This window comes from Chiroxiphia lanceolata, chromosome 6 (genome assembly GCF_009829145.1).
Source record: "Chiroxiphia lanceolata isolate bChiLan1 chromosome 6, bChiLan1.pri, whole genome shotgun sequence".
Lineage (NCBI taxonomy): Eukaryota > Metazoa > Chordata > Aves > Passeriformes > Pipridae > Chiroxiphia > Chiroxiphia lanceolata.
Window position 1 is genome coordinate 14,792,870 of NC_045642.1, and position 22,232 is coordinate 14,815,101.

General features: G+C 39.8%; 1 protein-coding gene across 5 annotated transcripts in view; it reads left to right on the forward strand.

Annotated features, from left to right (window-relative positions):
- The window catches only part of KCNC1 (potassium voltage-gated channel subfamily C member 1), a 127,878-nt gene that overhangs the window by 74,833 nt on the left and 30,813 nt on the right, over positions 1-22,232 (forward strand). For all 5 annotated transcript variants that reach the window (XM_032690689.1, XM_032690686.1, XM_032690691.1 and 2 more), the window contains exon 2: positions 13,623-14,556. In XM_032690689.1, coding sequence (XP_032546580.1) covers positions 13,623-14,556 — 934 coding nt within the window. The remainder of the gene's footprint in view (positions 1-13,622; positions 14,557-22,232) is intronic.

The window sequence follows — 22,232 nt, forward strand, 5'->3', positions numbered from 1 at the left end:
AATGCTATGCAATCTTTCAGGTTGTTTGTAGTGCCGGTAGACAGATAAAATGCAAACAAAGCTATTTCAAATGAAAAATATTTCCTTTATATTGGAGATTACAATTCAGAAAGTGAGTTGATTCTTCAACGACAGTTCACATCATACCTGCATGTGCACTTGAATAAACCTAAGAAATAAAAATATGCCACAGATGATACAGACAGATTACAGCAAACAATAATAAATGAGAGGATCCTATTATCCCACAAGATGTTGAGTGTACTGCAGGACACAAGCTAAACACAGTTGCATAATATTGCCAGCAAATCTCTTAAAAATACTGCCGATTCCTTTCTTCTTAAGCAGAAAACAAACTTTCTTTATGTTCAGGCTATGACTTACCTTGTAATCCTTTCCTAATATGTCCATCTTTCTTTTAACCTTGACTGCACAAGAGGTTGGTTTTAAAAGTGTTGATTGTTGCATATGCAATACACCTCACAGTAGGTGTTTGAAGTGCTCCTCCTGAGCCTTTTGTAGCCCTGACCAGAGAGAGAGAGAGGCACTTAGTGCATCTCTCTAGCACCAGGTGGCTCTCACAGTACCCACCTGCAAAGGGCTGTGGGGAGCCCTTTTGACAGTGCCAAGCAATCAGCCCTGCAGCAATACACCTGGAAATCCTCACTGCAGGAGCTCCACAGCTGCTTGCACTGAGCTGGCTTGTGGGAGGGGTGGTCACTACATTAACTGATAGCAGGGTGAGTGTCACAGTGTGATACTATGTGTGACTATATGTGGCTATAATTTGGCCTTAAAAACATAACAGTGAGGACAAGTTTTTTTCATGGTTCTGCTCCATATACGTGCAGAATTTTTGCATGTCTGTAGGTATGCACTAATGTAGTTAGACTGGGTACAGTGAATATATGCTGTAGGAGAAAATATTTTACCAGGGAATGAAAGGATGATACAACCCCCTCATTTTATATAGTGCTGTTAGCAAGGGGATGGGAATGTGCACTAACTGCCCTGTACTACAGACCATGATGGGTGCTCATGCAATGGCAGGTGCCCTCATGAGTTTGGGTTGTAGCTGTCCTCTCTGTTCTTGGGGTTTTCTATGGTCACAGTTTGCTTTGCAATGACTGAAAGTCCTGGGCAGGCACATGATTTGCCACAGTATTTCCAAGTACTTTCACGGACAAAAGAAGTACGAACTAGAGTTTCTGTGCAAAGTTCAATGTGATTCTTTTTATGTAGGGAAACTCAACTCTGGAAGGCATCTTTGAAATGTAAAGTGCTAAGTTTAAAAGAGTTACTAGAGCATCCTAGAAAATAGGATACCTAACTAGTGTTATCAAGGTCCACAGCAAAAGGACATTTTCCTTGTTTTTCACACATGAGTGCAATAATTCCTTCAAGCAAAAATATAGACAGTATTCAAAGAGTTTAAGGAGACACCTAAGATACAACAAAGGTGCTCACACCTTAAGAAAGACATGGCTTTCAATAAATTATCATATATATACTTGCCCACAAAACAGTGGGATCTCACCACAAAGAAAATGGGCCATTTCCCAGGAGATGTAATAAAAAAAAGAATTATCAGAAAAGCAAAGTGCACGACCATCTGAGCAGGAGACCGGCACAAAGTGGCCACCTTATGGCTCCTGTTCCTTACTGCTGACACATTTAAGAGTGGAGCCATGGAAACAAAAAAATAAATATTTTCCTTTTCAGAGAAACAGTAGAACCAATGTTTAAAAAAGAGGGTGATGAAATACCAGATATCACCACCATACCCCCTTCATTCACTGGCATGGTAAATTTGGAAACACAGCAGAGAAGGGATCTGTGGGTAGGAGACTACAGCAATTATAAATCTTGTACCTGTGAAAAGTGAAGCAGAACTCCACAAAGGGAAATTATTAGCAGTAAAAGCTGAGGCATGAATTTGCTCTGCAGAGGGCTTGTGTTTGGCTTTTGGAATAGGAATCAGAGTGGGTCTGGTGTAGCAGCACCACACAGATGGTTCTTCTTGATCCAAGGCCACCCCTAGTAACGGGAGCTACCCTGGCAGGTGCACAGAAGAGAACAGGCCTCTTTGCCAGTTCTGCATCCCCACAGTCCTTGAGACAGGTATTAGATACCTAATATATAAATATTTATTCACATATACCATATTTCTGTGAGTAATTTGTTATATTATAGCTTTTATATATATAATATAATTGTATGATGTATTACTGTAGCTATATTTTTACATATATTATTGCAGATATTATTACATTATGACACTGTACGTAATATATAACATATACCATTTTGTATTGTAATAGAGTACAGTATAACTAATACTCAAATATATGTGTCTATATTTATAATTATATTTATATATTAACCTTATTTTATACATATGTATACACATATATGTATACATATGTATACACAAAAGGTTACTTCTCTTTTTTCCATACATCTTCATATATACTTAGGCTTTATTTATTGAATGGGTATTTGCAGCCACTCTGCCAAAGCTAGTGAATTTTTAAACTCTTCAGCTGACTGTGGGACTAGCACTAGGAAAGAATTACCATGAGTATATGGATTACCATTCCTAGGTCAAGAGATCCTGTGTTGTGAGCAATATGACACTTTACTGAGAACTTGGCTCTTGAAAAAACAGTCAGCACTCACTGAGTCCAATACCATCAATCTTTTCGGTCTGAGTCAAGATAGACTATATAGATTGATAGAATCCTTTCAGTTGGAAGGGATCGTTAAAGATGATCTGGTCCAACACCAGATCAGTGACAGTGAGCAGTGACATCTTCAACTAGATCAGATTGCTCAGACCTCTGTCTAACCTGGCCCTGAATGTTTCCAGGGATGGGACATTTACCACCTCTCTGGGCAACTTCTTCCTGTGTTTCATCACCCTCATAATAAAAAAACTTCTTCCTTATATCTAAATCTAAATCAATCCTCTTTTAGTTCAAAACCATTATGTGTTATGCAACTGCAACAGGCCCTGCTCAAATGTCTGTCCCCATCTTTCTTATATGACAAAGGCTATTTTGGAAGTTGACTAAAAAGCTACCAACACAGTTTTATAAGCTATTTTGTCACTAATCTGGATATCTAAAATGGTTCACAGCCAATGATTGCTGTCAGTGGAAATTTAGTATGCTCCCTTCCTGTGCCTTGTCCTTGCTCTAATTAAGCTGTGCAATAGACTCTGCCTAACTAGGGAATGAAAACATTCTTTGCTTCTCAAAATATTTTCTCATTTGTTTAATAGTTGCTAGAATTTCTTCATGTTTTATAATAGTCATAATTATAAATTGGATATAATTTTGTATAATTACATCATAATATTGATATTTGATATTTAGGTTTTGTAGAGCAAAGGCACAAAAAGGTCTCAACAGTTTGTAATATATTTAGGCCATCTAGGATTTTAACAAGGCTTTTGTGCTACACACTGCACAATGGTAGGGACAAACTGTGGCCATAATGCTTTAAAAGCACAAACTGGTAGCAATGGCTTAAGCTAAGCAAACAATATGGGAGGAAAAGTGTCTACAACACATTACTAGTCGTAACCTGGACAACAAAAGACAATGAAGAAAAAACAGTTTCTCTGAATAACATGAAATTATCTAAAATAAAGCAGTCATTGACATGCCTGGGGCTTATTTTTAGCCACCTTGTTAAGAACTCAGGCTTTTCAGGGACTACATCATCTGTGCCATCCATCTAAACTGCAGTGAAAACAGGAAATCCTGAGCTCAACATTTACTGGCACCAAAGGGATCCCAGGGCTTCCAGTTTTCCAGAGTGATGAGTTATTTTGAGTGCCTCAGTTCTGAGGCGCTGAGCTCAACTGTCAGAGGGTAAACACTCAGCTGCTCCCAGAATTTAAAGCTCTTTGGAACATCTCCTGCGGAGTCAGAAACCGAGGTTTCAAAATCCATGGTCAAATATGAAATAAGGTGGTTTGTACCTCCAAAGAGGAATTCTATCATAATTACTTTTGCTACAATATTGCTTTGAGAGAGAAATTGGATTAAGGACCCCACCATCGCAGGCACTGCAGACCCAGACTGCTCACCTCTGGGGGCTGATCTTCCCCTTTGTCCTAGGTAGGAGCTGCCAGCACCCTATTGCCTGACATACCCCACCAGCTCCTGGTGAGTGTGTGTGGAAGGTTTGACAGACCTCACACCCTGTCTGAGCCCGGCTATATAGCCAGCCCACCCACATTTGGAACTACTGAAGATTTGACAGGTACTTATCTTCATTTGTCTCGAAGCAGAAGCATTATTGCCTGACTACAAACATGATCTGGAACACACTCCAAATATCTTGGCTGAAAAACCACACAGAGGAAAATCAGCCTTGTATGTTAGGTTAAGGGGCTCTACATTCAAGACAGCCCCGCTGTGTGTCAGGTGTTTCCTATACTTTCACACATTGGAGGGTTTCCTCTTGCAAAAAATATAAGCAAGCATGGCATGCTCTTTCTAAGGCAGGTGGAGATCACTCAGCACCCTCCGCCTCCTTCATACCTGTAACAACTTCATTCCTCAGGGGCTGGTGTGCAGCTGAGGTTGGTAAATCAAACCTCACTGCAGGTGGACTCTGAATGGCTTCAGAAATGTCTCCTGCTCTGTGAAAGGCTTATAGCACTACTCCAAAAGTAGGTTTGAGAGAAGCTGTACGCCATATAAGCATAAGCATGTGAATTAAGCCGCCTTTGGGCAAGTCACAGTGCAGAAGCTGTAACAAGAAGGGAAAAAAAATAGACTGGCAGCAAGTTAGAGAGGAAGGAAGTGTGATTTTCTCAGGAGATAAAATAGCATCCAGAACAAAGGTGGTGAGGTGAGATCCCGAAAATCCTAACACATGACACTACCACCAGTCATTGCTACAAAGCTCTCCTTTTTAGTTTAGAACAGAAACTGCAGAGTTCAAAAAATGTTACCTACTGCCTAAGAGAAAGAGCCTGAAAACCCTAGCATTAATGGGCAATTAAAGTTCCATGGCTTCATTTGTCATGTGTTCGTTTATGCTCTGTGTATGAGATGTTACACGACTTTCTCAGTTTCTTTAATTCTGGAGCTTTTGACAGAACTGACAGCATAAAAGCATGTGGCATCATCTGAAAATGAGATTAATAATTATATTGAGTTTATGCAGCAAAAGCATGAGCATATGAAAACAGGAGTCTAGGACTTGTGGAACATTTGAATGTTTAGTGGTTGTTAGCTTACAAAAGAAGGAAAACATCTGCAAATTTCTAAATGCTCAGCTGTCTATGATGGATATAACAAAAGTGAACAAACCTAAGATGTAGCAAAGATTATTCAGAGTATAGGAAGAAAAAATACAGATAAAATATGGTGAAGTACTGGGATAAATTTCCTGCTGAATTTCTACCATATTCACCATTGGAGGTCCTTAACAACAGTCAGTGTAGCTGTCAGTCGGGAGTGAGCAAGATTGTGTTTTGGGACAGTGAAATTTTGGAGGTCCCTACAGTTTCTGCAGCCCCTCAAAAACATGGAAGGCTTACTTTCACACTTAAAGCCCCTCTGCAGTGCCCCATATACCTAGCTACAGAAGTCTTGAGGCCCTTTTGGATCAGGAATCTACATATGTTAAGAATTTCCCATTGAGCTGTTGCTGAGCAATATGAAACATTTCTTAGTCCCACCACACTGTCTCCATATAGTTCTCACTACCAGACTAGGACATGTCTAACTTCTGTGTCAATGTTCCTATTAAATCACAAGACTTAATCTGTCCTAGATGAAACTGGAAAACTTGCCTGTGACCTACAATCAGCCATTCCAACCTTTGCTTGGTGACCACCTGGCTGGCCATGTGGCCACTGAGAAACACTGTACCTACCACAGTTCTGACACAGTCTGGCTTATCCCAGTAACTACCTTGTCAAACAAAGCACATGGCTGCCTGCTAGGACTAACATTTGAGAGATGAACCTCTAATTTATTTATTGCAATGTCAACACCGAATAACTTAAGCATATTTTCCACAGATGACTACACACTTTTTTTAACACGCTGTTTCATGTCTGTGTGCCACTAAGCATTCCAAGATTTTTTTGCAAGCTGTCATATATTTTTTCGGCATTACATAATCATTTTATCCATAAGCTGCTAGTGGACTTTTTATGTGACTCCAGAGCAAGCTCTGTCTATCTGCAAGCCTCCTTCTTCCATTTGTCTCAGCTACAAAACACAAATTTAAATATCTTGTGAGTGAACCAGCATGTTTGATGATATGAGGTTCTCTGTCAATTGTCTTATCATCTCACCAAGAAGCACTTAGTAGTAACATCTGATTGTGCTTTCATATACTTACATCACATCTACAAAAGAAGAACTGGATTTTTTCCCTTGCAAATAATTTCATTTTCATAATCATTGCTCAAAGGATCTTGAAACATCTCCCAGTAGGATCCCTAATGAAATATTGCAGAGGTTGCTTTCTGACAGAGTCCTAGCTTTTGCTCACTTCCACAGTATTATCTTGTTGCTACTATCATGTGCCTACATTTAGTCATCTGATCAGTCATACAGATTCAGTATTACTTTCAAAAATCCAGCAGAATTACTTGCATGTTAAAAATGAGTCATTTGTTTGAATCAGGGTCCATATCTCTAAGAACACCTAGAAAATCAGTCTTGACATAAAACAGCTTCCATTTAACCCATACTTTGGCTAAGTTGTGGCAAAAAGATTTATCTAATTTTTAAATATTTTGGTGATACATGGACTAAACTAGATTAATTTTAAATTTAGAGTGGTTAAGGTACTGTTTTCAGATTAAGATAAAAACTAGGCAAAGCTTTGTGATTCAAGTCACTGATAAGGAAATGTTGGCATTTTCATGCAGGTGTAGTAGTTTTCAGTAATTTTCATCAAGCAGATGAGCTATTGTAAAAGCAAGTTGGTGAAGTGTTTGAAGAGATACCTTGTGAATGGAAATCAAGGGGCTATATGCAGGTCTAGCAAAAAGCACAGGTCCCTGGGTGTATTTGAATTCCTGATATTTTGTAGAAAACCAACTCATGTGTTGCCAGCAGTGATGTAAAACTCTTCTGAGCCCAACTTGTTCCTGCAAGTATTTCCCAGAAATAGACTTCTGGAAAAATTACTAGACATGGGATTTTTTTATTATTCTGCCCATCCACACCCCCAGTCCTCTCCTACTCCCCCAAAACAAACAACAAAACCCCAAACAGACTAATCCCAGAATACTGGATCTCACTAGTGTCACAATACACTTTTCTGGAAGCTCCACAGCACTAATAGCTCCATCATTTCTCCTTCAGAGACAAAGTTGTGTGGTGAGATGTATGTTCTCATCTCCAATTTCAGTCTTGGCAAGCCCTGGGTTCACTTTTGAGAGAAGCAGCAAATCTCCTGCTGCTCAGAGGCCCTGCTCATACAGACTGAGATGACAACTGCTTAGCTCATGTTCTTTGCTGGTTCAACAAGACCAGGAGGGTTATCATGTAGTGATTTAAATATTTTTGTCATCAAACCCCAAACTCACTAGAATAGATCAGTAGAAAGAGAGGGTGCCACTTACACAGAGTATTTCCTGATGCTTCAACAGATGTAGTTCAATCAAGATGCCACCTTTCTCTGCTTTTCATCCAGAGGTTCAGAGAAGGGTAGAATTTCCTGAATTTCCCTGTAAAAGGATAGGGAATTTTAAAATATTTCTAATAACAGCTGGAAAGAGAAAGGCTGACAAATCTCTGAATGTGATGTCTTTCTTTTCTCCCATCTATCTTGAGTCAGGGCTGTTAAATGACTCTGAGCAGTATCAAAGAAGAAGAGCACACGTCTGTGGCATGCAGCTGCTACTAACTCATTCCGAACGTGTGATCTGGAATGAATTATGAATAGTGTGTCATGTAGACGGCCATTTCCTAGAAAACAAACCCTGAAGTCACTGAAACTTGACTTGCAAAAGCCCTGCTGCTTCCACTGCCACCACTCACTTTTCTTGTCTATGGTCCAAGAGTGCTGTCTCTCTTAGCAAAGACTCAGCCAAGGTCTCCCTTCCCAGGTCCCCACTCCAGACATACATTGATCTGAATAGTGAGCAGACATAAATTGGCAGACATTCCCAAGCCCCAGAAAATTTACTATCTCAATTAAATAATAAAAAAAATAAACAAAGGATGATGCAAAAGATGTGGACACACATGTTTGAAAACTAAGAATGTGTCAATGGTACAGGTTGGAAAAGAGCCTCAGTATCTGATTTCTGTCCTGGTACTTTCATCACTAGCCTTCATGCCCAACTACACTGAAGTCTGGATATTCCAGGCACCACATGAATAAATTCTAGCGGGTTACCCAACATATCTGTTTAATACTAAGCATTAAAAAGTTTCTTATCTCCAAGACCAGATCTATCTCAGAAATGCAAGGTAAAATGCTGTTTTAAAAACTGATTCCCAGAAGTAAACAGAAAAAACTGTGTATTTAATACTGTCTGGTCCAATTCTCAGACCTTTTTTGAAGTGAGCATAGCTTCCTAATCCTCATGTATTAGAAGATCTAGGTTTTCAAGGCTGTTGAGCTTTTGTTTTCTTTCCACACTAAGTGGAAAGTTGCTGGCTAATTATTCATGAATGGCTACATCTGATTCCATTACTTTGTTCCTTTTACAGTTATGCAAAGCCCATTTAAATACTAGTATTCTGAATTAATTGGTACTTCATATTCCCACTGCACTGGCAAAAATGGCTGGGTTAGACATAGGGCAGTAGAGAAACAGAGAGAAGCAAGCACTTGAGACATAGACAGATAGATAGATAGATAGATAGATAGATAGATAGATAGATAGATAGATAGATAGATAGATAGATAGATTTAATCAGAGCCAGTATAAATTAGGTATTAAATTCTCCACTTACGGGCATGACATCTTCTAGACTCTTTCCAAATAAATTAATAAAATATATCCACTATTAACAGAAATTATGCAGGAGTGTAATTTCTTCTCTCTCCAAAATGAAGACATTTTAATGTAAATTATATTCTAATCAAAACCTCCTCCTTTAAAATCTCATCTCTGTCTTCTCTTATGACCTCTGTGGTTTTGGACAATTTGTGATTTTTCTTTGCTGGTATTAGAGCCAGGAAAAAAAAAGGTGATGGCAACAGTATCTCTAGTGTAATTGAAATCATTCATGTGTCCAAGTACAAAAAAGAATTTTTATCATTTTAAACACTTTACCTAGGTATTTTCTCTAATTATACAAAATTTTGGATGCCATTATGTAACTCAACAGGACATAACATCACTTCCTAAAATCCTCACTCCTTTCCCCCAGTCCATTCAGATCCTAGGAAGAAGAGAAATTCTGCTATAAAATGTAAGTAGAAAGAAGATTAAGAACCACTAAATTATACAAGATTAATCCATTGGTTTGATTAGTTTTCAGACCATTATTAGTGAAATAAAAAGAGACAGACTCATTTTCAAAGACAATAGAACATGTGTGAGTCCCATAGTCTTCACTAGATTTTATTATCATTGCCCATCTCTGGATTTGACAAGTTATCATGTTGGGCATGATAGGTGATCTCTGTTGGCCTCTGATGTGTGTGCCAGAGAGAACTCTTTTTTTTTATGCCTTTGGTAAGAATTAATGCTGGTCTACCTAGAAAAGCATACTCGCTGATTTTTGTGCTATTAGATTTTGCTTACAGTTTGCTAAATCTCATATCAGATAATTAACAAAGAAAAACATTCAGAAGAAAAAAGGGGTGGGGGCAATATGAATTGGGTATCACAAATATAATCTATGCCAATGATATATTACCATTCATTTAGAGTAAACTGCTAAATTTCTGTGTACCAAGCAGCTGCTGTGGATAAATCTATCAGAGATGGGTGTCAGTGTATGAATCATTGGGCATGATTCTCAGGCGTTTCTGCACTTCTTTGGATCAGCCAAGAGACTGAGGAACTGTAATGGGACCTTTATTAAAAGGCTGCTCTCCACAGTCTTCTCCTTTCAGCCTGTGCAGTCATTCCTCTAAAACAATAAACAAGAGCCTTTCAATATTGAAGCATGGAATGACTAAGGAGCATTTTTAATTCCAAAATGTAACATAGGTTTTAGGACTAGATAGTAATTCAACAGAGATAAACAAAATTAAATTGGAGAAGAAATACTGTGATTCTTCCTGTCAACACCATTACTCAGACGTAGTTTTATGAAATCTTGAAAGCAGACTCCCACTTTCAAAGCTGCAAAGCATACAAGAACATGCCCATCCTGGGAAAGGGCTCTAGATGCTGTTAAGTGCCAACAGAAGGAAGCAAAGGCTTCACATTCATTTTGGAGGTGCTTCCTGCTCTGCTGAATTAAGGACTAAAATCTCTCAATTTCCCTCTGAAGCCACGGTGTGCCTAAACAAGGGCTAACAAGAGAGATCATGGGCGTGATGTTCTCTGCTGATAACACTGTTATCATGTACCATTGCAGAGAACTCAAATGCCCTGTCAGAAATGGTTATTTGTTCCCTTTAATACAGCAAAACATCACGTTTCAAGATACTTGTTGTGCAAGGTCAGCCTGAAGGTTGTCCTAAGCAGGAAAAACTCACTCGGGAGATATATTCAATATACACCAAGAGGAGAATTGCATTTTGAGTCAGCATAAAGAAAGGGGCCATCTTCACAGACCCCTTAAAGTGCAAAATGGTTTTATTCCCCTCTCTGCTCCTTATCTGTGAGTGCTACCTGACTTAAGGAAGTGTCAGCATTTCCTTCTGCCACCTGAATTCTCAGGGCTCTACAGCTACGTAAAAAGCTGCCCCAGGCTGAAATAAAGCAGACATGCTAAGGCTCCTAGGAATATTTTCCTGACTTCTTGGTTTGAGATGCTTTTGTTTCTCCTTTTATTCATACACAGACAATTAAGCTCCAAGTGTTACCAATATCATACACAAAATTACTTTGACCACTTAAAACACTCTTCACCTTATTTTTCAGGTAAACTGTTGATATATTAAAGTCAGTAACATTTAGATAAAAGCATGTAGAACCTGTACACATTTATATAGGATCACAAAGTACAAGACCAACACCACCTGGTATTTTTTTAACCTCTTTTACAGATGCAGAAACTCTGCATGGAGAAATTTCCCTATTTAACAGGAGAATGTCATAAAAAGATAGCTGTAGTTCTGCTTCTCCATTTCTCTAATCTTCATATTGTTTATCTCCCAAATACATTAGGCATTGATTTTAGCACATATCAGCATGTATAGTGCTGTGAGAACCTGAAGCATTTAAGGGAAGGTACTGTTCATGGTTTTTTTAAATCTGTGACAATGGTTCTGATCTCTTTGGCAACAAAAACGAATTTGAAAAGCAGAAGAGCCTGTTTGCTTCTGTATCCTTCCAAGCTTATTTGCTCTTACTGGGCAAACACTGGCACAGGCTGCCCAGAGAGGCTGTGGGATCTCCAGCCTTGGAGATACTCAGACCTGGACCAGGCAAGAGCGTCCTGATCCAAATCTGAAGTTGTACCAAATGACCTCCAGAGGGCCCTTCCAACCTAAATAGTCTTGTGATTTTATTCTCTTCCAGTTTCTCTGTATTCTATTAAATGGTTCTCCTCAAACTGTGGCAAATGAATGCTATATGCTAATATAGAAGGCCAAGTGTAATTCTGCAGTAGGTCTACCCAGGAAAAGAGACAGAAGGAACTTCTTGATTGCAGGAATGCTTAGGCAGATTGAAGCATAGGTTATTTTTATCAGGTCTGTTCCTTTGGCAGCAATTTTGGTTAGATTGTTGCAGTGCATTCACTGGCAACAAACAGTTAGAAGAAACTAGTCCTTTTTTAACCACTATTCTGGCTAAGCTGCTGAAAAAGGGACATTATGAATAACAGGACATTAGAAGAATACTTGAATAATATTTTAATTATCACAGTTGCTTATGCTCGTGAAGACAGTGAAATATATGATATCTCTTGTCAAAGTGACACACAAAACAAACAAGAAAATAACAGATGCAGGGAATGAAATGGAAAAAGGCATTACCATTACAGTTCCACTCCAACACAAAAATAGACTTAGATATATGCAAATTACTTAATTGATTAAAGGAGGATGGAGCAGAGGAACGGTGGTTACAAGACCTGTGAATTTTGGCCTAGCTGTACTGACTGTACCCTTCAGGTATTGTGGAATACAACGAAGAGATCTCCTTCAGGCTGAGGAAAGACTAAGAAAAGCTGAGAAAGCTGGAGTTGTTCAACCTGGAGAAGAGAAGGCTCCAGAGAGACTTTATTGCAGCCTGTCAATAAGGGGGCTTGTAAGAAAGGGGGCTTATAAGAAAGATGGGGACAGACTTTTTAGTAGGGCCTGTTGTTATAGGACCAGGGGTAATGGTTTTAGACTGAAAGAGAGAAGATTCATACTAGATGTAAGGAAGAGGGTTTTTTACAATGAAGGCGGTGAAACACAAGCACAGGTTGCCTATAGAGGTGGAAGATACCCCCTCCTTGAACACATTCAAAGCCAGGCTGGGTGGGGCTCTGTGCAAACTGGTCTAGTTGAAGATGTCACTGCTCATGGCAGGAGGGTTGGACTAGATCATTTTTAAAGGTCCCTTCCAATACAAACCATTCTATGATTCTCTGAAAAGCAAGAACTGAAACAGAAGAAGAAAATGTTCATAAGATAACCACTCATTGACTTTGGGGGCTGCTACCACCTTCACTGTAACTTGATGAACCAAATTGTAATCCAGTATCCTTCAAAATAATGATTCATGTAGTTCTGATACAAGTCTCATCTTGTGATGAGAATCTCTTCAAGAAAACCATGTCTGGTAAAAGCCAACAGATCCGTCTCCTTTGGGATCAGCTGACAGGCTTACCTGAAACCTCTTTCTTACCCAAAACCTCTTTCTTACCCTCCCTGTCCCCCTCTCCCAAAAGATCTGGAGAAGGGAACTGAGAAAAGAGGTGTTTACTTTAGGAGAGCTCAGTTTGGTATGTGACTGTTCTCAACCTGCCTCTAGGATTTGGCAAGAAATGATGCCAAACAGGACTCTGTTCCTTGCTGTAGAGACCACTTGAGACTGCCCCTAGTATTTACTAGCCCCTTGCTGAGATCTGAAATACCTCAACTGATGCTCAGCTGGGAACAGGAGGCAGCCACTGACACAATGCTGCAAAAGGTCTTGCATGGCAATTGTCCCAGAAGCTGTGCTCTGTCTTTAATATAAGGAAGTAAGAGAAGACCAAGTTCAGGAAAGTAGAATTTCAATATGTTCTTAACCTTAAATCCCAAACAAAGCTCTGAGATTGAAATGCTTGCTTCAAGTTACACTCACAGTAAGTGCTATCTGTATAGGAATGGATTTTAGCATGTACTTAAATACTTCTCTCCCTCCCAGTTTGAATGTTAGGCTTTCTAGGTGAGACTTGGCATCGTAAGCCCACAGGCTTGGCCTTATCTTTAGTTTTAATACAGCCCTTGAATATCCCTAATGTTTCAGAATCAAAGCCCCTGTACTAAACCTACTGTTTAACATTTCTCTCATATGTTTCTTTCCACAGTATGTGGCATTTGCCTCCTTGTTCTTCATTCTGGTCTCCATCACCACCTTCTGCCTCGAGACCCACGAGAGATTTAACCCCATTGTGAACAAGACAGAAACTGAATTCATCGGGAATGACACCCAGGTGCGGCACTACAGGGAAGCAGAGACTGAAGCCTTTCTCACCTACATCGAAGGTGTCTGTGTGGTCTGGTTTACATTTGAGTTCTTGATGAGAGTCACTTTCTGCCCAAACAAGGTGGAATTTATCAAAAACTCTTTGAACATCATTGACTTTGTGGCCATACTGCCTTTCTATCTAGAGGTTGGACTCAGTGGCCTGTCTTCCAAAGCTGCTAAGGATGTCCTGGGCTTCCTCCGCGTAGTCCGTTTTGTGCGAATCCTGCGAATTTTCAAGCTGACCCGCCACTTCGTTGGGTTGCGGGTCTTGGGACACACCCTCCGTGCCAGCACAAATGAATTCTTGCTGCTCATCATATTTTTGGCATTGGGCGTCTTAATCTTTGCCACGATGATCTATTATGCCGAGAGAATAGGTGCTAAACCAAATGACCCTAGTGCCAGTGAACACACACACTTTAAAAATATCCCCATCGGCTTTTGGTGGGCTGTTGTCACCATGACGACCCTGGGCTACGGAGACATGTATCCTCAGACTTGGTCAGGCATGCTGGTGGGGGCCCTCTGTGCTCTCGCTGGTGTGCTGACCATTGCCATGCCTGTCCCTGTCATTGTGAACAATTTCGGAATGTATTACTCCTTAGCTATGGCTAAGCAGAAGCTACCAAAGAAAAAAAAGAAGCATATCCCGAGGCCACCCCAGCTGGGATCCCCCAATTATTGTAAATCTGTCGTAAACTCTCCACACCACAGTACTCAGAGCGACACTTGCCCACTGGCCCAAGAAGAAATTTTAGAAATTAACAGAGCAGGTAGGAAACCTCTTAGAGGAATGTCCATCTGACCGTTAACCTCCATCCTGCGTAGTGATTTAAGATTCAGCCAGACTGCTTTCTTAGAGCAATGGGTAGCACATTTATCCATTCTAGTCCCACCATCACACAGTGAATAATATGTGTGAAGTCTAGGTTGCAGGGACAAATGGTACAGTGGAGGCTGATCAGCAAAACTAAAGATGAGAGCACGCTCTAGGAGCCCAAACTTTGGTCCTGGTTAAGGGCATACAAGTCTCAAGATATTTTGAAAAGCTGTTACATCTAGTGGAAGAATTTTGAGAGTTCTACAGCTGTGTTGCTGGACTGTGTAATGCATTTCAGAGGCTCCTGAGAGCTGAATGCTTCATAGAGCAGAGTAGGAGCCAAGTACTCAGCAATTACAGAGTTTCCTGACAAAACAGGGCTGGAATTCGAAACAGCCAGATGCTTTCTCATTTGTTCCCATTTGGGATCTTTCAGCTGTTTTAAATGGCAGATATTGTACATCTCATTACAGAAACTAGGTGCCTAGTAAGTTGAAGGGACAACTATACCATCATGCATATTCATGAGACAATCCAGTCTCTTTCTGATGATTAACTGCAAAGTAGAACAACAGCTCAAATTCTTGACACTAATGCAAAATGACTCACTCTGAGACAAGACTAGACGTAAGGATGTTTATTCCATGGCATGCAAATCAAGCTATTCTATAATATTCCACTAGAATTTAGCATTTAGAACTATGAAGAATTTTGAACCACATTTCCTAAAACATGCTCCTTTTGCAAGTGTGGGTTGGTGAGTTACAGCTCTTTCAACCTTCTAGCAGCAAAGGCCAACTGGAAAAGGTCTGACTGGTCATTACAGGCTGGTTTGGCCCAAACAGAGATCGCCTCATGATATGGTATTCTTATTTTTAATTATACTGATTCATGTTAGCAATAGGTGAAATCAGAGTAAAATTAACCATACTAATTCTACTGGGAGGGGGGAGGGAAATGGAAAAAATACTAGTCACCATGGAATATATTATAATATCCCATGGCTAGTGGTTAATTATGGGAATATCTCAGTTTTATGAGACTCCTCCTATAGCACACAAAATTACGGGGCTCCGATTTGATTATTTAAACCCCATAATCTACCTCTACCCATGGAATACCACTATTTATTCTCTGGCGTAATTTGAAAGTAGATAACCATGTTGAAAAAAAAGCCAACTTCATTTTTGGCAGATGTTCCAGCCAAGTAGACATCCTTCAGCCTATTCAGAATATCCCCTGTGTTGTATTAGATAGAACAGATTGCCAGCCAAATGATCTTAACTGACATATAGTTCAAATGAGGTGTTTTGAAAGAATTAGCATATACCTATGATGGTCTTGTGTTATCATTTTTTTGCTTTGAAGAAAATTCTAATTTGTTACTCATTGTGAGTGAGGTATTCTCTCGTCATCTCATAGCCATGCATGTTGATGTCATTGTGAGAAGCACAAAGAAAGTGAGACTTTCCTTTGTGTGTGACTTCACCAATGCCAATGCTAATTTTGGAGGGGAAGAGCTGGTGGGAATCTTTCTCTTCTTTTCTATTCTCTTTTCTCTTCTTTTGTTATTTCTTTTCCCTTTTGTGCAACTATGTAAAATCCATTCAGAAGGTTAATAGCTTTCATTTTGTTTTTGTTAAAGGCTATTCCATTGCAACAGGCCAATCACAATTCACGTGACTGATAGACTGTACCAATCGTATCTTTGGCGCCTAAGTGATGGATTTATCATCCATTCCCCTCAGGTTGCAAATGCTTATCACAACTCATGTCCAAGCAGCAAACTTCCTCATAAGTAGATGTCTTTGTGGCATCACACATGAAGAGCGAAAGAAGGCACAACACTGTTGCATGTCTCCTACTGTGAGCAATATGCCAACTACTCAATTGTAATTTGCAAGAGATGCCAGACTCTGGAGTACTTTAGCAGTTAGCTACAGAGTGACTGCTCAGAAATCCCTTAAAGTTCCTTCCATTACCTACCCCGGTCCTCTCTGGGAACTAGAGGACTAAGAACTCTACGAGTTCAGTGCAATTCCACACTGGTATCCTGAGAATACGTGTAATATTGGTTCAATGTGGAACTGTTTTGCCACCTCCAGGGCTCTAAAATCAGCTGTTACCACAATATCTATGAAGTATTGATAGTAACAGCATCTTATCTATTTCTGCAATAATTAAGAGAGATTATTTTTATATACATATACAAGCATATATATTTTAAGAAGTAACGAAGCACACTTATACTTCAGCTAACAAAATGGTAACACTGTAGCTGGAGATCTGTTTCTGAAAATTGTTATGCACCATTAGCAGCAAAAAATATTGTCTGCATCTTTTAGCTTCCTGATAGGAAAAGGTCTATATGTGTCCAGGAGAAAAATGAAAAATAGTAAGTAAGATCAGAACCAAACTGTTAAAACAAGATCTGCATTGCCTTGGATGTTGTTTCACTTCTGTAATATGAAGCATTCATAGGCACTGACTTGTTCCTGAAACCATCACCTGCACATTATATGAAAACAGAGACTTCCAAGCAGTGTTTCCCATACTGTAAAATACTTGGATTTGTTAACAGCACCTAACTGTAAACAACAAGTTAAGATTGCACTAAGAACACAGAATGGGTGCCTAACGTTTCTAAAATAATACCTGAGTTGTCCAAGAGATTTCTTGTAATTTTTAACTGTAAAGCTTCAGTGTGACAGTGTCTAGGTCACATAAGATCATGTGATTTGTATCTAATACATTATTTAAAAAAAAAAAAAAGCTGCTTAGCTGTTCAGGTGTAAAGGACATCACATGAAGTTATTAATTCCATATATTATTTGTGGTGGAGTGATTAAACACTTCACAAAACAGGGATGAGTATGAAGTAGTTCCACATATGACTATCTCTCTGTAGCCCTTTCATGCCCCGACTCAGCAGTTCACATCTGTTCTTGGTCTGTGCATGCAGGGCCAAGGGGGCTCTACATGAGCTCTGCACAGCCACAGCCCGGTGCCTCCTCCCAGGTTAAGGAGCACTTTCCTGGCACAGACATAAAAACAGCAGAACTGTGCCCACAGGCTGCACAGCTGCTTCCAATGATGCTATGGTCATTTGCAGGCAAAGCAAAGATGCTCTGAATTTAAATTCTGGTAGGTTTGAATTAATTTTTTTTATTGTCCCCAACACTCTCAGCAGCTCGGTCCTGAGCTAATCTACACCTGGCAGGAGGGTATCTTTAATTAACAGCACTTGATTTTAATTCGATATAAAGGATGTCAGAGTTTCATTCTACCATACCTTCCTGCAGCAACCCTTCCTGCTTTCCATCCCATCTGATCCCACCAGTGAGTGGCTGGGAAAGCAGCAGAGGGGAGGAAAGGCACTTCAGAGTAGAGAATGGCAGAGCTACATTTGCAGGCAGGCCTTCACAAGCAGTACTAAGAAAGTAGAGATTTCCTCTATACAAAACATTGTCCTCAAGGCAGTTTTTACACCCGTAAATCCTTAAGATACTCCTTATAGAGTGCCTGGAGGAACTGGGTCTGATGGAGAGCAGCAGATTTCACCTGACCAATCTGACTAAAACTCCTTGACCTGGGGATATCTCAGACTGTAGAGGACCATGTGTCCCCTCATTTAACATATACACACCAAGTTCTACCATCTCCATGTCAAACTACTAACTTTGTCTTATTGAAGTGTTGTTTACAGGCCCTGTTCGAGATCAGGGCTTCATTTTGGCAGCATTTGATGTTTGTCAACCACTATACTACAATCAAATACCCAACAGACTAAGTCAACAGCAAAGAGAAAATGGAAGTAATCACCAGTATTTTCATTTGACACAGGGCTTAACTTAACTGACCAATACCACTTGAAAGGTCTGTGGCAAGGCTGCTAGTTGAATATAAATAAATAAGCATATAACTAAATCAAGCATAGTCTGCTGTGCTGCAGTGTCTTTTATCTAAAGGCTTCTGAGTATTTTAAACAGTCAGTATCATAACAGAAGTAAAAAAACCCAACAACAAGCAAATAAACAAACAAAAAAATCAACCCCCCCAAAAACCCAAGTGAAACAAAATTTCCTTCAAACAGAAGCAAGACAGAAAAAGACAGTTTCAACCACTTAAATTTGGCTGATTTCTGTCCCAAACCCCACACTGTCCTACAGATATAAGTAATTTAATTCAGCACATAGTGAAATATTTTAAGGCGCAAGCTTGTAAGAAAACCTCAAAACATGCAAAACAAATAAGGAAAGCTCTCAATTTCGTTTTAAAAGTGTTGCTTACCTCCTCAATCACTTTCTGCTGTGAGCTGTCTGCTTACCTGCAGGATAGGTTGACTGCAGGTTACATTTTAAAGTTGTCATTGGATGAAGCAGTGAATGTGATTTTCCAACACTGTAAAAGAAATTTAGAATATGAATGGAATTTATAACTTCATTTGATACCTACAGTACTGTCTGGTGCCACAGAGCAACGGTCTTAAGAATACATCCACAGTACATAAGCCCAAGTGATTGATTATTTGGGGTTTGTTCAGAGATCTACCCCAGCCTTTTATTCTTTATATATATATATATATATTTATAACACCAGCACACACAGTGTTTATATTGAGTTTAATATGGCCAAAATAACAATTTCTGACCTCTTTGATCCCCTGTGCATGCAGCTTCACTTGAGCTATACTCCAAGGATATTGTATCGTCATATGAAAATATTGTGTAGCCTCTTTCACAGTGCATTATTCATTGCATAGCTGTAAAATATGGGGAAAAATTACTAGAATTCAGGCAACTAAGAAGAGAGGGAAAATGTCTGTCATTACTAATACAGACTAGCTTCAGAAAAAAAAATGTGTGGTTGTTTTACTTATCTGCCGCAAACCCAATTTCCAATAACCCACTCCTAGACTATCCCTATGTCTGAATACTAAAAGTAAATCCAAGTCTATCACTGACAGAGGGAAACTACATAGTTGCAGTGACTCCATTGTACTCCATGGTCAGATGAACTGGAACAAACTGTGATGTTAGGAACCTATTATTTCAATGCAATTTCCTGAGAGAGAGCTGATCTCCTTTTAAAGAAATAGTGTGCAATTACCCATTCCAGCTTTATCACTTATGCTTTCTGAAGGAGCTGCTCTTTTCTCAGGGCTTCATTTTTCATCCCTTCTGTCACCATAACCTAAATAACCTGTATTCCTTGTGCAACACACCAGTTCTAACGTCAGAAGTGTGCTGAGCTCTGTAATTCTAGTGCCAATGCTCGGTGGGAGCTGGGAACTCTTGGCAGTTCTTGTCAGAGGCCCATTATGCTGCCTAACATTTCACTGTGGTTTGTGAACCTCAGTGGCTTTTATGGATAGCAAAGAATTGTTAAAGCCACAGGTATGTAGTCACTGTGGTGGTCCTTCAAACCACGGGGAAGCAAACCCTCTGATCAAATGTCTTTGAACATTATAAAAAAAATTTCATCTAATTTTAGTGTCATAAAACCTTTGACCCTCTTGCAAGATGAACAGTAGGCAGCAAAGTAACTGCTAAGAGTTTAGGTCTGTTTCAGCTCCAAAAACTCTGATGTTTAAATGTGTTGGACATAAAAAATACAAAAAGGCAGTGGAAATGGTAATAGGGAGGTGTTTTTTCTTTGCTCACTATACTTAGCCTTCCTAGCCTTTAAAAATCCAAAACTCCTCACTTCAAAATAGCAAATGAGGTAATGATTGCATCTTGATATCACTGACGATGGAGTCCTTGGGATCTAATGGAGAAAGTGTTAACAGCTCAAAATAAAAGGAATAACACTCAGTTCCTCTTATCTAACTTAGGTTGCATTTGCCTGAGGTCCCCCTTATATAGGAAGAAGAATCAGGCAGCCTCAGAGCTGCCCGATTCACTAATTCACTCATTATGATCTGAATTGTCCTATGGGGGTGTCTTTCTCCACAAAAGATCGTGGGTGACTGCAGCTCTAACTTATCCTCAGTTAAGTGCCTACAGTTACGTGGAAGCACCTTGCACCCTGCACCATGTGGCATTTCTGCAATCTCATAGCCGTGGGTCACATGCAAAGCAGAACTTATAAGTAACATAATGTAATACTTTGTTGTGCAATTATTCATCTGTCATTTCCTGTAGGGATACAACTGGTGGGTGTCACTTGTACTATGGTGCTTGTTTACTTTAGAATTTGAGTAAAAGATAACATCCTCTATACCAAGTAATTTGAAAGCAAAAAGGAGGATTTATGAATTCAAGGACAGTGCTTTATGTTTCCTGCTTTTCTCTGGCACTAGGTGAGATGTGAAAAAAAAATTTAAAAATTAGAAAATCTTCCCACACAGACCCTGTGGGCCAGAGACAGGGCTGAATGTGTGGGGGGACAGGACTACACTATGCTGAAAAACAATTGCAGAAATAAATAATAAAATTTAAGACTTTTCATGCCTTAATAACTTAATGAGCGCAAGGCACTTTTAGTCATGGGAAAACACAGATACAAGCAGTGCAGCCAAATAAGGCCAACCTATGCCAATCCTCCAGCACAAAGCAGATGTAAATATGGTAAATCCTCTTTCTCAAGCACATGCCTGCCACTGCAGCTCCCGTGCCATCCGGTGCAGAATGCATTTCTGGAACACAAAAGATGTACTCTTGGCATCTCTTCCTTCTGCTTGACAAGTATGACTGGTGTTTGCAGGACAGATACAAGAAAAGGCACATCTGTGCAACAAGTACATCTCTGCTGCAGTAAAATTAAACAGACTAGATGACTTACCTGTTACTACAAAAGGCCAGGGGCAAAAGGGTGTGGGGTATGAGGTGCTAATTCTGTGCCCAGTCCACTTGCTTATATCCCTCTTAGATTGTACTTGCCGGAAATTTTCTTCAAGCCATTTGGCTACTTGCTTTTCTGTTTATAAAGTGAAATAACAAGCAATGTACCATTCCTGCTGTCATTGTTCTTTGTTATCATCCATATTCCATGTCTCAGACACCTTCCATACTGTACAGATCATCATACTGTATTCCTCAGTCAGAGCAGTAATATAAGATTGTAACATGACTCACCTGACTGCATTTTCCTGCAACCTCTACCTGATCTGTCAATAACCCTTTGCACTCTACAGAATATGGTGTTAGTGAGACTTCCAGAAGTTCAGGATAGGTATAAGTGAAACCCCAGAAGGGTCAGGATAAAACTAGGAAGGATCTTCCAGAGCTGTTTGCAACGCAGCATTTCCAGGAGCAACAGTCCTCAGCACTACATTAAGCACATATCCAATAATGCCTGTAATAGCAAGATGCACTGGATCTACTTTACTAGAGCTCCTGTAATTCTCTAGCAGAACCAATAGGTAGGCAGCCAACATATTGTCACCTCACTTCAAGAAGTAGTACCTCTCAAGGGTGATATTCTCTGGGAGTGATGTTACTATGTTGGCCAAGTTAGTACTGGGAGAGACGGTCACCACCGTCACTGGAGTGCCTTTCCTGGGGGACACGGCTTCCTGGAGGGACCCAGGTCAACACGGTGGTGAGTAAATGTTGAAGAGGTAGGTTGGGTTGGAAGGATTCTGTGTTCTTCATGTAGCATACTAAATTCTGCTCTCGTGCCAGT